Raw genomic sequence first — 18,931 nt, forward strand, 5'->3', positions numbered from 1 at the left:
TCTTTACAAATGATATAGCCATGTACTCTTCACAACGTCCTGTGATATCAGTCTGTTTGAGACATTTGCCTGTCTCAAACATAGAAAAAAGAAACGCAACAGAAAAATATAAACTGCAGCACTGTGTTACAGCACATAGGCTGTGTAAGATGGCTCAGACTGCAAAGTCAGTTACGTGTCTGTACACTAATACAATGAGTAATACACACCCAGTTTATTTATTTTGTAGCGACAGATTACAGATGGCCTTAAACGCCACACTCACGTGACTACTTTTTTTTAGAGAGAGAGAGCGGCTGGTGACGTGATGCGAGGTCATGTGCAGACAAAGTTTACGTGCAGACCCTGAAGGCGTCATATGCAGGCGGCTAACTGAGGGTTTTCTCTGCTCTCAACACGGTTAATCTCGCTATATTCTTTATCACAGCAGCTCATTACCTGCTGTACACTTGAACATGCACTAGTTCTGCATAAGCACCCACAGCATTCTCCTTCTTTTACTGACTTTCTCACTAATCACATGGCTGTTTATATACTTTTCTGATCAGCTAGTTACTTAGCTTAGGCAGCTGTTAGCGATCATGACTGCTCTCTCGATAAGATGTTATATGTTTTTGTTAATGTTATGCATAACATTACTGTATATTTGTGGGAGTGGGAGAAGTCTCCCACTAGTGTTGATGTCCAGTGTGATGGCTGAGAAACGTGTGTTTGTTTGTTTGTTGCATCGCGTGTAACGTTAGTTAGACGAGGCGAACAAACACACACAGACAGATCTTTTTTCTAAATACGGTAATCACTTATCGCACCCTTTTGCGGTTATGTAAACGCACGTGCTGACATTGAAATTGCGATTAGATGAATCGTGCAGCACTAGTAATAAGTGGTCATTCTTTGGCGTTGCTGCCATACGTGTGTATAGGGCTGGCCGAAGGGGCCAAGATTAAGCAGTGGTGGGCTGCCGCTGTTACATGTACATGTATATAGCGGAAACCCTGATCTTCACAAACGAGGACCACTTTTATGACTTTTGAAGCGTTTTCTGAAAATCATGTTTTCAAAACACATTTACGCTTCAAAAGTTGTCCTTGTTTGTGAAGATTATCTTGCTGAACACAAACTTGGCTGTTTCATAAACTTTTCTTAACCAGAGCCCTTATTTCAATGCATTTAACCAAAATACCCATGCAAATATCCCATTGCCTTACGCGTATGAACCGGAAGTGCTACTTCCGGACTCATTCCTGCGGTGTTATGCGTGTACATCCGCTGAAGGCGGGCACATCTGCTAATTTATTCAATCACCTGCCTCAGTTTTGTTTACATGTGTCGTGATTGATCGAATATGATCGAACTTCCTCCCCTCTGAAGCGTTTTTTAGTTTTTTGTTTGTTTTTGTTTTTTCCTTTGGAACATTACAACTTCCTCTGGCCAAATTGTAATAGGCTAAAGTACAGACTGTCTCTGGAGTAGTGTTGCACGGTACAGTATACCGAAATTTAGATTCTATTCTCAGTGTTTCCCATAGAAAAATGTCCAGGCCCGGAGGGATTTCGAAACGTAACCCGACCGCAATGGTGGGGGGCCCTCGCTGCGACGCAATTTTTTTAGCTAACCTGTTCACATCTACTGTATGTTCGCAATGGCATCCCAAGTATTATCATACTCTTATGGGATGCGATGCGACCAGTTGTATTATGGGATGTGCGTTTCCCAGGCAATGACACACGATGACACATTTTGGAACAGCGCCGCCCTACAGCTCGCCGAGCTGGCCCTGCAGCTCTCATAAGCAGCTCGGCCGCTGCGTGGCCTCGTCCGCAGCTCAGCTGCTGCGTGGCCTCGCCTGCCCTATTGGCGTGCGGGTGTGTGTGCCCCTTAAGTTTACATCAGTGCCTATGACATCATCAGTGATGTCGTAAGATGATTTTACTCTTATGACATCACTGATGACATCATCAGTCTAATGACATCACCGATGACATCAGTGATGTCACAATGCCTCCTACGACTTCATCAGTGGGACAAACATTTAGAGAAACATTGCCCCCTTGCTCCCTTTTATGACATCACTGATGATGTCACCATGTCTCTTATGACATCACTGAGGATGTCACAATGCCTGACATCACTGATGATGTCACAATGCCTCTTATGACATCACTGATGATGTCACAATGCATATGACATCCCTTCCGGGACAAAAATTGAAACAGAACATTGCCTACCTGCTCCCTTTTATAATGTTATTATTATGCGTAATGTTAACATAAACATTAACAGCTTACCGAGAGGGAGAGAGAGGAGCTAACAGCGAAGCTAAGTAGCTAGCAGCTAAGCTAAGTAACTAGCCGATCTGAAAAGCATGTAAACAGCCATGTGATTAGCGAGAACGTGGGTAAAAGAAGGAGACAGCTACGAGTGCTTGTGCAGAACTAGCGCACGTTTAAGTGTACAGCGGGTAATGAGCCGCTGTGATGAAGAATAAAGTGAGATTAACCAGGTTGAGAGCAGAGAAAACACTTCTAATGTATACATAAAATTTAAGTTGACATTTATTTATTTATTTTTGATCTCATGTGGTTATATTGAGCATTTATGATATTTTGCAATTGTGATATGATGAAACATTAGTACAGAAATTGGCACATGAGTTATCCTATTCTTTTTGTACATAATAACTAGGGCTGGCACGGATCACGATCCGTATGGATCAGCCCCCACGGTTCGGAACGTGGTTCGGAACGTCCGTGGTCCGCGGACCCCCTCCACCTCTTTTTTGTTGCATTTAACGTTTAATGCTAGTGTATGGGAACGCCTGCAGCGCAGCCAGACACAGACAGGCATCATCATGGCGAGCGCAAGTACGAGCCGACAAGCAGCTGAATTGGAAAAGCCTCCCGCATCATTTAAATCAGCTGTATGGGAGCATTTTGGCTTCCCTGTCAAATCTGGCTACTACAGACAGCAGCGCAACAAACTTATTTCAACACCTCCAAAAAAGCACAGGAATGTGAGCAGCGTGTTGCTGCGGGCTGCACAAGATATAACGAGAGCCACCACACGCACACACACACACACACACACACACACACACCGGACGGTGAAATGTTGGCTTAAGACACATAACAACAAAACAACACGTGGGACCACTGAGTAGCTTAACGTTAAAGTCCCTGGAAACCAAAATCCACAAAAACGTTCTAACTATGTTATTTAGGGTCTTATGTTAGTAATTGTGTGCCTCAGAAATTATGATACATTACTTTCAACTAGGGATGCACCGATATGAAAATTTTGGCCGATGCCGATAACCGATATTAACATTGCTGTTATGGCCGATAACCGATATTTACCGATGTCGATATGATCTGTATAAAACCACATTTTTATGATCATCACATTTTGTACATACTGAAAAACACATGTTAACACTGAATTTGAAAAAGTTATGCATTTCTTTATTTGCAAAGCCTTTGGAAAAGCCCATAAATCATAGATTTACTGCATTATTTCATATCAATGTGAAGAATTTGGCTGATAATGATAACCGATATTAACATTGCAACATCTGACCGATACCGATATGACCGATATGTTAAAAAAACGGCCGATACTGGCCGATACCGATATGATTGCCGATATATCGTGCATCCCTACTTTCAACCCAAAGCCTTAAAATCGACACTTTTCTACAAGGTCTGGATTTCCACTTCCTCATTGAAGAGCGCAGTGCGCGAGGTTCTCAAATGCAAAATCTTATGACGTCATAAGCTCTATATAACCTTTGTACACGCGTGCAACCCGCCCTTCTCCTTTTGTCCGTTCTTTGCCCCCACATCGCTCGCTCAGTGTCTGTCTGTCTCCCTCCCACTCTGTGTGCTGTGTGTCGAGCGCTATGCTGCCTGCTCTCTCTCTCTCTCTCTCTCTCTCTCTCTCTCTCTCTCTCTCTCTCTCTCGGGACTAGTGAGAGAGAGAGAGAGAGAGCAGGCAGCATAGCGCGCGACACACAGCCTGGTGACGCGAGGTTACTCACACACACACAGTAGCGCTGTGCAGTCGCAGCGACAGTCTCTTCCTCTCCGAGCAACAAGCGAACACACACACACACACACACACACACACGGTGTGTGTGTGTTCGACACACGCACTCCATCTCTCTTTCCTTCTCTCTCTTTCTCCGTTTCCCTCCCTCCCTCCCACTCTCTCTCTCGCTCTCTCTCTCTCGGAGACCTGTAGTCTTGCACGCACACACACACGGGACACGCCCACACAGTCCGCGGGAGAAAATACACTCTAAAATCTAATTGATTCTCATGACTTTTGCCATGACTGTCAAACCTAAATTTATATACTTTGCGACGTTCATCATCGTTCAAATTTGGCTGGTGGCTTATTAACATAGGTTCCTGTGATGTGATGAACTCAAAATGCTAAATAATAAGAAAATATTTCTGGTTTCCAGGGACTTTAAGTAGCTGCAACGTTATCTTTCCAGACTCACCCTGTCTGTACCCATGTCAAGTGACTGCAGGTTAACAAGCAACAGCCAGGAGGTTAGGCATAGCAGCGCCACGCTAAAACAGGAAGTTGGGTTGTTCTGCCTTCAGAGTAAAAGCATAAATTGTATCACCTATGAGAAAAAAATATGTTTTGAGCTGTGCAGGGCAACAAATGGTTAGAGAAGTATAATAGTATAAAAAAATCAAATCAAAATCTAATTTTGAGAGAATAAATCTGGATTTTTTTTTTGCTCATCCGAAAAATCTGTGATCCATGGGACAAAATCCGTCACACGATCCGAACCGTGGGTTTTCTGATCTGTGCCAGCCCTAATAATAACTTGCTTTTGCCTGAAGAGTTTCCTTGTGTCTTCTGTACTTCTCCAGATATGCAGGCTGCCTTATACGAGCTCTGCTGGCAGGTTGTTCAAGGGAACCTGAAGTTGGATCTTGCTGCTAGCGTCCTTGGAGACATGATGGTATGAATGTTGAGCAAATTTGTATTCATTTGTTTTGTATTGTATTCTGTAGTCTGAAAACATTTTAATCGGATGGCTATTTCTGCACTGTTTAAAAATGGACACAAAATGGTAAAATCCTTAAATTTCCTTTCTTATCCCAGTATAAACTAAGGATACTCTCAGTGAATTTGCAATAGTCAGTGTCTTGATTCTGCCTTGAGCTTGCTAATGCATGTTGTTTTTTATTTTTTATGCCTCCGCCGGCGATAGCCAGACCGGAGGCATGTGACCTCTCGAACACCATTTTCAAGCGTGTTAACACGATACAGTATCTGAGGAATGCCTTGATGGAATTTCATCAGATTTGCTTCAAACATCGACTTGGACTCAAGGATGAACTGATTACATTTTGATGGTTAAAGGTCAAAGTTCAAGGTCACTGTGACCTCACACACCCAATTTCCAAGCTCTTTAACGCAACATCTCAGGAGCGCCTTGACGGAATTTCTTCCAATTTGCCTCAAATGGCGATTTGGACTTAAGAATGAACTAATGGCGGAGGCATAAATCCGCGGTGCGGTCGTTCTAGTTCTCACATAGAATTGATTCCGCAAATATGGCTGTATGGCTGCAAATCTCCTTTAGAGGAACCAATGTTTATCCACACATAACCGATGTTACTTGAGAATATTGGTTCATACCTAGCAGTCTGTGGATGTGGTATGACAGAATTTCTAGATGGCGCTTAACTTATATAAAAAAAAAAATTGCCACTAAAATTATACTTCATTATTGCAAAGTGTCATCTCACTCAGTGAAAGCTTTTCCTATGGGTAGGGCTGCAACAACTAATCGATAAAGATAGATTATTAAATTTGTTGGCAACGAATTGCATTATTGATTCGTTGGGTTGTGATTTGTTGGGTCGCATAGCTATATAATTATATAAACATTGATCTACGTTGTGAGTTGCGCATCTGCCTACTTCCTGTCGCGGACTGACTACGTCACGTGTTGTCTCCATGGAGACGCATGGTGCCAACATGGCAGACGCAATGAAACCTTTTCAGCTAGACTATCTAGTATGGGAGCGCTTTACATTTTGTAAAACTAAAAAGTGTGTTAGCTGCAAATATGTAAAATTGCCCTTGCATGGCACGGACGCACCACAGGAATGAGGACAAAGGAAAACGTAACGTAAGTAACGTTAGCCATGACTGGGGCTCAACAGCTGAGAAGGGTAAGCTGGTCAACGTTAACGCTACAAAATCTTTAAACTAGTGGGGTCTGTAACGAGATTAGACACATGTGCTTTGCATTTTGAAGTGAGGAAACGTTCATCTAATGGCAGGTAGTTCGTCTTGTTTAACGCTGTCTCTAGCCGGTGTTTTGATCCAGCTTGTTGTGTGTGTGTGTGTGTGTGTGTGTGTGTGTGTGTGTGTGTGTGTGTGTGTGTGTGTGTGCTGTGCGCCCCCGCGTACGTGTGTGTGTGTGTGTGTGAGAGAGAGAGAACGTGTTACTGTAGAAACAATCTACCTTCATATTGTTGATCGATAGATCTGCTCCCCTACTTTTGAGAAATAATTCTTTGGTTACCTTGAGACTGAGGCAGCCAAGTCACGCCACACTCACTGAAAATCAAACATGCCAGGCATGGCACATAAAACCTCAAACCTGTAAACAGGTAGATAGTGATGTAGTTGTTCTTTTTATTTATTACTTGTAATTTTTCATAGGCTAATTGTTTATACAGCTCTGGTCCATTCAAGCAGCACTTTTGTGCACTAATATTGTCAATTTGGGACATTTGGTTTTTGAATAAAATTATTGGAATAAAATCCATGCATTTATTTTTATCTGATTAATCAAAGAAATAATCGACAGTACCGTAATCGATTATCAAAATAATCGTTAGTTGCAGCCCTACCTATGGTTTAAATAAAGTTTTGACAATGATTTTACTGTGTTTTGGACTCGCAATCATTCATTTCTCATCAAAAATAAACTGTTTAGAGGTGATAATGCTGCCTGTAAACTATAGATGATAACTTTAATGTTAACTAATTAGTGCAGTAACGTTGTACGTAATGGACGAATGGCCCATGTGACCGCAATGTAACGTTAATAAAGCGGGCGAGCCCTTGTGACCGCAATGTAACGTTAATAAAGCGGGCGAGACCTCGCGGGGAAACCGAGGGATAACTTTAGTCACTTTAGTGAGAGAACTCAAGTACAAAGTAACATTTGCTTTGTAGGCATAAAAAATAAAATAAAAAACGGAATACCCTAAAATTGATTGGAATCATGTTGAGCCAAGACAATACTTAGGCTATATAAGCCCCAAAGCAGAGTTTGCCCAGGAGCAAAAATAATTTTTAATTAAAGACATGGTGAAGAAGCTGCTCAAAAAGTGACAAAAATAAAAAAGTGAATTAAAACCACAGCAAACATTTCAGTCGGGGACTATCATCAGTGCTGAAAGTACAATGCTAGACAGGAGAGATAAAGACAAGACTGGTCCAAAAACAGCTGCATTCAATCAGGCGCCTGATTGTCTAATTGAAGGTGCCCTGCCACAAGGCTAAATCAGAGGAGGGTGAATCCATCATGTTAAGACATTCAAAGTACAGAAACGTCAAAAATGGCACAGGCCACAGATCAAAGAGTTAACATCTCCATATTTTGTGCCACATGGAATACATGATGGGGGAAGAGAACAGAATTTATGTTAACGTTTCACTCGGACCAAAAATAAAATGGATATTTGGAGTGAAATGTTATATGGTCTCTTGATTCTAAATATAGCTGAATCACTTGGTTTGACCAAGTAAAACTATTTTTTTACGCATTTTACAAAATGTAGATGAAACAATGAATGGCAGATAAAATCCCTTGGTTCGTATGCTTATGCCTGAAGAGGGAGTGACTTTGGCCCTCTCGTCTTCATTGGGATCACATCATGCACGTCGTTCTTTAAAACAAAAGGGCGGACATTGTTTCATTTGCAGTGACGGGCTGCTTAGTCTTAACAGTTAAAATACTTACAAATGTTCAGCGCAATGCGCGGAGTTGCACCACTCGTGGGCAGTCAAATCATAATGCTAGTGATCGGGGTGGCTATTAGCAGATGTGCACTGAACGGGGGCTGGCTGCAGCGGTCTTTAACACAGTCACACATGCAGCCCTACTCCTCACTGCTCCACAGACTCACCAATCTGTTTTGTCCAAGCAGTAAGCTGAAGTGTTTTTGAAGCAGATGCAACTGTGCCCAATGCTTCTCCCTCTGATTGTCCTGCAGACATTCCCCCCCCCCCCCCCCCCCCCCGACTCGAGTAGGCGGCTCAGGCGGCCGCCTCCCCTCGTGCATCTCAACGAATTCCGATGCATTTCATCGACCACGTGTCTTGAAACGTGTGTGTGTGAGAGAGAGAGAGAGACACAGCGGGCCAATGTGGAGTTTTGCTAGGGAAAATAATCTGTTAAATTCAAAGTCCCCGTTGTGGTGGTGCGCCATGAATGTATCAATGTATGGGAAACACTGAACTGCAAAGAATACTGCAGGAAGACAACAACGATTGTTCTATTTATTGTTTCCTTGGGTGTAACTGAGTGAACACTTTGTTTCATTTTCAGGAACTCCGAGATGACATGCCATCCATTTTAGCAGATGTTTTCAGTATACTAGGTAAATATGGCTTTGGGTTGGGCTGTTTTCATGCACATAAAGTTTGGGACCTCTTTGGGTCAATGTTGGGTCTAAATTTGTTGTATACCTATGATTTGCATAATAATATTAGAGAACATATTTCAGTCACAGTTGTCCTGTAAGTCATAAATTAGATGAATGATATGCATTTAATTCAATTTTCTTTTCTTTTTCCCACCTCACGGTTCTAAACTATTTTTGTTACATTTTTCACAGATATCGAGACAGGCGCACTGGAAGAAAAAAACAAACGTGACCATTACACGCAGTTAGTGGGAGCATGTTTGGTAAGAACCATATTTATTAACTTATTAACTAGAGATGCACCGATTACAATTTTCCTGGCCAAGTCAGACCTGCCGATTCCAGTTTTGGCTCATTACGATTTTGTTTTTTTTCTAAGAACTATCATTGCCTTGTGTGCGACGTGAAACATTGTGCAGTGCATATGTGTGAATTTGACCAGCACAGAATGTGATATAGTATATGAGACTCACCCGCCGGTCACCAGTCATGCTCGATCAGCTGAAAACTGGCCGATCCCGGTCACCGGCTGATCGTTTGGTGTATCTCTATTATTAAGTGATGCCAGAAATTGTGGGTTGATAGTATTTTGCATTTCAAGCAGAGCACCGGGTAATTGGTTTTCTTCTGTAAGACTTAGATTTTTGCATTCACTTCAGGCTTGAATAAAAAAAGGTTTTTAGTTTTGTATTCTGAATAGTATTGAACCAATCAGAATATTGTTAAACAAACAGACTTGTTTCATAACCTCCCCTCCCAGTTTTGTGTGCCAGAGGCCATTCTGAAAGAGAGGCTGGATCCAGAAACCCTGGAATCTCTTGGACTTATAAAGCAAGCACATCAGTTCAACCAGAAGATTGTAAAAATCAAGACTAAGCTATTGTAAGTGGAGCGTACAGTTCAGTAAAAATTAAATTACAGTGTCCTATAATCCCACAATAATTTGTATAATCTCTTTTTCTTTCCAGTTACAAGCAACAGAAATTTAACTTGCTAAGGGAGGAGAATGAGGGCTATGCCAAGCTCATCACTGAGCTGGGCCAAGACCTCTCAGGCAACATCACTAGCCACCTTGTCCTGGAGAGCATCAAATCCCTGATAGGTATGAAGCAGTTGTTGCCTTTCCATGGATCATTGAAGTTGATGTGGGATCAGATAACTCTGAGTCTGTATAAAGTGTGGGTTGTATCACTTCTCTGATGTTTCCCAGTTGTGCTCTGTGTCCCGTTTAGTTTTCACTTCTTCTGCCTGCAGGATGTTTCAATCTGGACCCTAACCGTGTTCTGGACATCATCCTGGAGGTGTACGAGGGTCGATCGGACCAAGACGAGTTCTTCCTGCCTCTCATCAAGTCCTACATGTGTGAGCCGCTCACCCTTTGCCACATCCTGGGCTTCAAGTTCAAGTTCTACCAGGTGAGAATAACAAGTCTGGAAAATAAAAGGCAAAGAAATCCAGAACATCTGTCCACAAATTGTACCTGACCTAAGAAGCATGATCTTGTTTGTATTTTATGTTTTAAAATGCTTTAGTGTAATTTGGTGTAGTGTGCTGGCCTTTTTCAGAGCTTGTTTTTGTGTTTTTACTGAGCCCCCTTGCCACAAAGCTTGAACATGGGAAAACAATGGGAACATGAACGCTTTAGGCTCTATGTTTGGGATTATAGCATAAATCATACCGTATGTTGCTCTTAATCTCACAACAGTTAACCATGATAATGCATTTTGATTATTTTCTCCTGTCTTTCTTCAGGAGCCCAATGAGGAAACGCCCAAGTCACTTTACCACATTGCTGCTGCTCTGCTTCACCACAACCTGATAGAGCTGGAAGATCTCTACGCACATGTAAGGAAATGGAACCACTACATTCCAGCCACTTGCCGCATTAGTTCCCTTTTAGATTGGCCAAAAATCCCACTAATATCCACAAACTACTGGAATTTTCGTCATCAGTATAAAAGTTGCCAAGCTGATAGAGCGACCCTGCAAGTGAGGCGGGTTATTAACGCGATGGCTCTGGACAGCTGCCGATATAAATCTTGGCGGTGGTCCAACGTGTTATATTGACAACGTGCACAGCCTGTGCAGCGCGTGGTCAAGAGAAGGCATTTTGGGGTGAGTCAGGCATTTAGTCAGGAATGGATAACGGTGATGATGTCATCAGTGCCAAACTTGGGCTGTTGAAATGGTGATGATGTCATCAGTGATTTCATCAGTGATGATGTCATCAGTGCCAAACTTTGGCCGTTAAAAGATGTAGTTTCCTCAAATGGGCTTGAGTGGCATGAGGTCGCCTGGTTGCTACATGATGCACGTGGTCCTGGGCCGAAATTGCCCTTGTTCACTCCTGCTGCTCCTCCTCCGCTGGATCTAATGTATTTCCTGATCCTTTTCTGGCACGATTCAGTGATTCCCACAGGCTGAAATTTGACTTTCTTAACAGTTAATTACTTTACATTGACGGAATATGCCGACAGAAAAGCGTGTCTCATGCACGAGTGCCAGGCGCATAGACTGCATCAAGTCAGCATTAACATTAATTTTGAGTAATGCTTTCACTCCATATGCAATTTTAACATTACAACGAGAATTTTGATACAAGGTTTGCTGCTTCGTTTGTTGAAACACCTTTTTCTCCTCCAACATGCATCACTAAGGCTATTTACATGTTTAAGCCTTGTGAGAAGGGAGGGGGAAGAAAGAGCAATCGAAGGAGGAGAAATTGAACGGGTTGAGAGTGCGATCTAAAAGTTTAAAAGGCGATGCTGATACTGCCCCCTGCTGCTTTCCTGGGTAACAAAAAATGTGGATTAGTGGGACTTTTTGATGTAAAAAGGTATTAAAAGAGGAATACCAGTTGAACATTTACTTCCAACAGCTGCTAAAGCTCCAATTGACAAATATGTTTGAGAATCACTTTTCACTCAAAGAATGTTTGAGCCTTTTCATGGTTGTAGTATCAAATCTGTTGGGTGGAACACAAATTTAGTGGTATTTCCCCTACCTTACACATGAATCCGCTGCACTAGCATCTAGGGCCGCAACAACTAATCGATAAAATGGATAAAAATCGATTATTAAATTTGTTGGCAACGAATTGCATTATTGAGTCGTTGGGTTGTGATTTTTTGGCTCGCATAGCTATATAATAATATATTATAAACGTTTATCTACGTTGTGAGTTGTGTCTCATTGTCGTGCCTACTTCCTGTGTCGCGGACTGACTATGTCACATGTTGTCTCCATGGAGACGCATGGTGCCAACATGGCGGATGCGACGAAACCTTTTCAACTAGACTATCTAAAGTCGCCCCACTCCATTGCACAGCCGACTAACGTGAGGTGGAGCTTCATATAGTCTCTAGTTTTCTGGCTGGGTACGGGCCTTTGTGCCAACAAAACTGTTTTAAACATGGGGAATTTACTCCGGCATGCGCCGGGGACATAAACAAACGCACCCAGCGGTCTGGCTCAGGCCTGTTGATTTGACTCTTGTGCTGTCAGCTAAGCTGGAAGACGCCAATTGCCTTACATCATGTAACATGTTTGTTTACCTGGCCACAGCGCTAGTGTCTGATATTCTTACTACACAGCGGCATCGCCATTATAGCTGGCCGAGAACGCGCAACGTTATTACCAGACCAGAGTAAAAAGAAAAAAAGAAATATATATATATATATATATATATATATATTATTATTATTATTACGCTATCGATAATCAATAATTGATGGTTAATTTTTCCCGATTTTCGATTATGGAAATTGTTCAAAATGAACATCCCTAATTAGAATAAAATCCGTGCATAAATCTTTATCCGATTAATCGATTCATCAAAAAAATAATCAACAGATTAATCGATTATCAAAATAATCATTAGTTGCAGCCCTACTAGCATCTGGCACCAGACTCAAGACTAATGGCCCATTTCCACCGCTCGCCTCACTTTTTTGTAGCATTCCACCGGTCGAAAACCGGGACAGCCCGGGTTGAGTGGGGGTTGAGTCGTGCTACTTCTATCAAAACCTCTGTCGAGGTTCCAGGGCTGTGGACCCGGTATCATAAGCCACTTCTTAACATGCAGTGGAATCCGTATTATAACCCGTTCCTAGCCGGTTGGCCTGCATGTTAAACAACAATTAGCCGGCCTACGCGCACTCCCCCGAGTCCGTATCTTATTCACCTCGCTCGCCGGTGTAAGATCCGGATTAGCGCAAAAGGAGCTCTTGTTTAACTGTGGCAGGTCATTATCCGCAGATCCGTCCACACACACAGCGTTGAGCAGTGAGAGAGAGGCAGCGGGGAAGGAAAGTGAAAAGTGGAGCAGAAACGCGCTCTCCTGAGAATACGAGGCAGCAGGATGACTGAAGCAAATGAAACGACTATCACAAAGAGCAGCCGAGATTCTTTTTGCGCGATGCGTGCCGCTCTATCTGCCTGTTTGTCTTTCTGCCAGTGCCCGCATGTCTGTTTAGTGTGCGTGTGTGTGTGGCATGTCATTTTTAACGCTGTTCATAACGAGCAGAGCGTGTTTAGCCTATCGTACGGCTCCGTCCCCAAATTAATTTTCATCGTCCCTGATGCTACTGTGCGCCCACACTGCGGAGTGGATAGGAGCTGACTGACTCTGACTGATAGGCTATCAAACTTTTGTGGGGAGAAATACATTTAAAACTAGTCAGATATGACTTGAATGTCATAAAATAAATCACCCACAGTAATTGACGACAGTCCGACCACTATTTTGACTGCGCGGCTTTATGTAGCTTAACAAAGGCATTTTTGGCACATTGCCACCCCTCGTTGTCGAATGGACTCCGTTAAAACGACATGTGTGTCCACGAAAAATGCGGCATATTGGATTTTGATTGGACTAATGAGCGGAAAACCCGCCTTTCTACTTCCCATTCCGGTTGGTGCATGATTCTCCCCCACGAAGTACAGACGGTATGGCGGAAGCATTTGAAAATTGCGGAAGCCAATACTGTACAATACTGTCAATACTGCATACCAGATTAGTGGCACTTTACCTTCTCTTCTGTTATTTCCATCAGTCTTTTGTATTGTTGCCTTCGGCTCTGGTGAAATATAATCGATCTCCTTGCTCAGCCTTAACATGACGGTGGTTTTCAATTGTTTTGAGAGAGAAAAGTCTGCGGCTCGGGAACCCCTTATAGTTGTGTGTTATGGCTATGGCTCCACTAGGCTGGAGGCGGGGGTTTAGCGGAGCCACGGCTTTTCCTGGTCAGTGACCGGGCTGCTGGCTTCTCGTCTCCCTGTAGCGTAACCCCCGTCCTCCGCACAGCGCATGCATGTAAATAACAACTACAAAATATCCATTCTCCTAGCCGATGGTCTCATTTGCTCATGTAGGTCATATAGAGGCATCAGTATTTCATAACCAGTTTAAAAGTTCCGTGTAGGGATTTCATTTTAAAGTTATACCTTATAGCCTACTTCCTGGTATGGTCGCAGTGACTACTGACTACAGCACCAAAGTCACGTCAGCTAAAGTCACGTCCTCTCCTGCATTCAACATACAACCAATGGATTTCATCTGCCATTCATTTTCCATCTACAGTTTGTTAAAAGTTCCGGTGTTAATTTTAATGTTAAACAAATTCAGGGCAGATATGCGGTCGCAATGGGTGGAAGGCAGATATGCAGTCGCTATGCGACCAGTTGTGGGCGGAGGCGAGTAAACTTGCGGTGGAAGCAGACAGTGTATCAGGTTGAGACGAGTTAAGCCAAGTAAGAGCAGAGCCAAGGGCGCGGGAAGCTGGGTGCGGTGGGTGCTGCAGTACCCCCTGGTGGCAAGAGATGGAATAAAAATAAAAATAAATCTTTTACAGTGCACCTGAACGCAACATGCAAAAATACCCGCTGAATAAGTGTCCAAATGCAGCTGCCTGTTTTACCCAGTCTTTGCACTTTATTTTGTTTTAATAAAAGTTCTTATTGTGACATCTTACACATGGCTTTGAATGTAAATTTAAAATGAGATATTCCTTTAAATATGGCTAAAAAACATCCAAATGTCAAAAAAATAAATAATTTGCGGCGACGCCTACAGTCCCTTCCTTGCAGCAGGGGGGGGGGGGGCCTTAGAAAATGAATAGCCCCGGGGCCCTATTAATCCGGCCCTGGATATATGGGAGGAAAAGCAGGTAGGCTATCACTGTCCCTGATTCCTGAGGGTAAATTGAGTAATGCTGCAGAGAAGAGGAGAAGACACTGAATAATGACATCACAACACTATAATCCTAATGTTAATTTAAAATTAAATATTCCTCTAAATATGGCTAAAAGTCCAAAAAACGTCAAATTTTCTTCGGTCGTCCCAGAGTCCCTTCCTTACAGCACCCCCTACTTAAAAGTAGTTCCAGCGCGGCTGAGCATTATATGTGATGGAAATGAGCCATAAATGTACTGTGTTCTTGCCTGCTGTCGTTCCAGCTCATGCCACTGGATGTTACCATTGTAGAGGAACACAAACGAGAGATCGCCGAGGCTAAGCAAATCGCCCGCAAGCTGGTCATGGTCGTGGTGCCCTCAGAGAAAAGTGAAGACAAAGAGAAAGACAAAGAAAAGGAGGAGGAGAAGAATGAGAAGGTATCAGAGATGTATTTCTGCATTTTCTCTCATACAGATGTTTAGTTATGAATCCCTGGCTGTTCTGGAGGAATGGAGACGTTGCGCTCATGTCTGCTCATATATTGTCAGTCAGGTTGGAGGGGAGGGTTGAGAGTGATGGATGAGGACCTCTATCAGTCTAGCACTGAGCAGCAAGCATTACAGAAATGTTTTAGTGCATGTTCTACATCACTTGAAGCCAAATCAACACGTAGAATCATCATTGGAAATGAGGTTTGGGTAGTCAGCCAATGATGACATTTAGAAATGTAATTCTAGATCTACAAAAGCCAAATACTTTCTGGAGGAGAGTTGGCTGAAGTTGAGTTGGTCTAAGGTTCCCTTAATATTGAACTCACAGTACCACTGTTTTACTTTTAAATTCTGTACTTTTTATTAAAAAATTTCCCATGAACCTTGACCCACATCCATGAAAGAGTGCAGGTTAAAAGTTTGCATATCGTGGCGTCTGTGTAGTGTAGCGGTAAAAGCACTCTCCTATCACCGTGGCGGCACAGGTTCGATTCCCGGCAGCAGTACTTCCGGCTTGGTCAGACATTCCTACAGACACAATTGACAATGTCTGTGGGTGGGAAGTCGGTGGGATATGTGTCCTGGGGGGCAGCGGAACTGGGGCGAATAGCGTGATCCTCCCACGCACCATGTCCTGCCAGTGAAACCCCTCGTTGTCAGGGGGGGGGGAAGTGGCTGGCGGCCAACTGCATTTGTATGGGAGGAAGCGTGTGCTAGTCCAGTTGTTCCCAACCTTTTTTGGCCAGCGCACGCAGGGCGAACACGGGAATTCTCTTTCCCTTACCTGCCTCGCCGTTCAGTCACACAGCTATTTCCCACTCCCTCTTTCAGACTAGATTTATTAGTAAAACACACCTGCTATATCAGTGCACAGCAGCGCACACACTGACACACACAAACTCCTGTCACCATACTGTCAAAACCTAACCTCGCGTCACCAGGCTCTCTCAGAGGAGAGAGACCCCAACACTCTGTCCCGCCCAGCCGTCCCATTAGCCAATAGCATTTTAGAGAAACGTGATGTACCTCTAGACCACGTGTGTCAAACTCAGGGCCCGGGGGCCAAATCCAGCCCGGCACTTAATTTTATGTGCCCCGCGACAGCTAGCAAAGAAAACAATACAGAATTGCTGTAGTTGTAATAGTTGTAGGCTACTAGTTGTCTGTTTGCCATTATTTTTCATATAATTCTGCTTTCAGAGCTAGTTATTAATTATTAAGTTATTACTAAAAACCAATAATAATCAAATCAGAGGCAACTATGTAATATGATAACAAGTATGTTATAGATACATTTATATCGTGTTACATTTACAACTGGCCCTTTGAGGGCAACCATAATGCTGATGTGGCCCAGGATGAAATTGAGTTTGACACAGAGGCTCTAGACTGACCAATCAGAAGCAGTTAAAGATGAGCAATACTAGCAAGTTAGTTTGTCACACCACTGGTGGAGCTGTTTTACAGTGTTACCAAACTATAAAGTGACTAAAGCCACTATAAAGTGATTCTTAACATATGCCCATTATAACTGGGGATTTAACCCGGGGCTACAATTCGTCGGGAGATAATTTACAGGACAGTGTCGTGCAGATTTTAATTTGCAGGTTTTTGATGAATAATAGTTGCCAGTTGGTTTATAGTTAAACTTATTTAGTTTATTTGTTGTGTGTGTCTCTAAGTGATTGCTAACTAATTGGGTGCATGTTCACCGTCCCACACATCGACATATACAATTATTTTTCATATTTATATATCTCAATGGTCCCACAAACTGCTCTCTGTCAGCTCGCTCACAGTAACAACACTCTTAACACTAAAGGTTGAATTTGGCTGTGGTCACGTGACATGGAAGCCTATGTGACACTGTGTGTAGTTCTGGAATAGCTTAGCATAAGCTTTTTACTTCTAGGGCTCGCATTTATGCTTCAAAACTCATGAAAGTGGTCCTCGTGTGAAGATTATCCTGCTGAACACAGGTTCGCATTTGAATAAGCTTGCATTAACCACAGACCTTATTTGAAGCATCGCGCCAAAAACCCATTCAAAAATCCCATAGACAGAAACCGTGAAGAACCCGGAAGTCCGGGACTCCTGCACTGTGACTACAAAAATACGTCATCCCTGCGGTACTCTATTCCGCATCTGCTGATAGAGGCCCCCCCATTTCCGTCGAACTAGATTTTCCGCCATTTTGAATTTTCTCTCAAAAGCGTTTTTTCCCTATTTCTCCTTCACATTTTGTTAAATCTTCACCAAACCACATCACACAGCATGTGTGGACTGTCCTGCCCAAAACCTATTTCACGTTTTTTTTTTTTTGCAAGACCGCACCATTGCGATATAATCGACTTCTGAACTTTTGTGGGTGTGGCCTAGTTCAAAAAAATCGCCCCAACTCCGGAACGCATTGTCCGTTGCGAATGAACCTTGGTACAGGTGTGCAGCTACAGTATGTACACCATACATACAAGCTGATAAAAAACAATTGTGTCATTTCATTGTGTCAAGTACCCGTAGCTCACAAACCATAAGAGCGACTGTTCCCAAATTGGGTACATAGGTTCATAGTAGGGGTGTCACGATACACTCAGTTCACGATACGATACGTATCACGATACTGGGTTCACGATAACGATACGATTTTAACAATATTTTTTTAAACTTGAATAATGACAATATATGACTGGAAAAGTAGTATTTTATTTGAAATGCACAAATACAAAACATGCTGTTGTGGGAAATTGTTATTACAATAACAACTAGAAAAAACATGAGATTGGAGATAAGGCTTATCTTGAAATAGAATGAGTTACACCGTCACTTAGATTTACTTTGAACTAAAAGGTTTCTCAGCAGTATAAATTCTCATTATGCATCTTCAGTTTTTCTTCAAACTCAAACAACAAGACTTTTAGTCTATTTTTTATGCATCTTCAGTTTTTCCTGTCAAGTAAACAGTTTTGCCAGAAACTCAATTGAATGGTTTCTCTCCTGTATAACTTCTCATGTGTCTCTTCAGAGACTTGTTCAACTGAACTACTTTCCACACATTGAACTTCAACAAACAAAGACGTTTCTTAGTCTATTTTTGAAAAAAAAAAAAAAAAAAAAAAATCGCGATATGAGATTTCATCTCAACGATACATATCGTGACGTTTTACTATCGCGAAATTTCATGGGACGATATATTGTGACACCCCTAGTTCATAGAGTACTCTTCTACTCTAAAAAATTACGCAGATTGACCGCACGGCGGCGTTATAGCTACCCTCTTTACATTTTGGTCCATAACTTTGGAACCGTAGCTTCTACGATCAACATTCTTTCTATATAGACCACGCCCATTTCCATCTAACTAGGTTTTCCGCCATTTAGAATTTTGTCCAAAAGCACTCCTTCAAATCTTCACCAAACCACATCTGTCCTGCACAAAACCTGTTTTGCCTATTTTGGAAAGGCCGCACCTTTGCGATATAACCGACTTGCAAAGTTTTGTGGGTGGGGCCTATTTAACAGAAATCGCTATTTCGCCTTCTAATTTTGTCCAAAACACAGCACACAGCATGTGT

The 18,931-nt window shown here is 42.6% G+C and overlaps 1 protein-coding gene across 2 annotated transcripts in view; it reads left to right on the plus strand.

Moving 5' to 3' along the window:
* Positions 1–18,931, plus strand: part of thoc2 (THO complex 2) — a 90,300-nt gene that overhangs the window by 15,338 nt on the left and 56,031 nt on the right. For both annotated transcript variants that reach the window (XM_083637509.1, XM_083637510.1), the window contains exons 3-10: positions 4,890–4,981; positions 8,597–8,648; positions 8,886–8,956; positions 9,454–9,575; positions 9,662–9,795; positions 9,948–10,108; positions 10,446–10,538; positions 15,150–15,305. In XM_083637509.1, coding sequence (XP_083493635.1) covers positions 4,890–4,981; positions 8,597–8,648; positions 8,886–8,956; positions 9,454–9,575; positions 9,662–9,795; positions 9,948–10,108; positions 10,446–10,538; positions 15,150–15,305 — 881 coding nt within the window. The remainder of the gene's footprint in view (positions 1–4,889; positions 4,982–8,596; positions 8,649–8,885; positions 8,957–9,453; positions 9,576–9,661; positions 9,796–9,947; positions 10,109–10,445; positions 10,539–15,149; positions 15,306–18,931) is intronic.

The sequence above is a fragment of the Poromitra crassiceps genome (assembly GCF_964638095.1).
Source record: "Poromitra crassiceps genome assembly, chromosome: 1".
In the NCBI taxonomy this organism is placed as follows: domain Eukaryota; kingdom Metazoa; phylum Chordata; class Actinopteri; order Beryciformes; family Melamphaidae; genus Poromitra; species Poromitra crassiceps.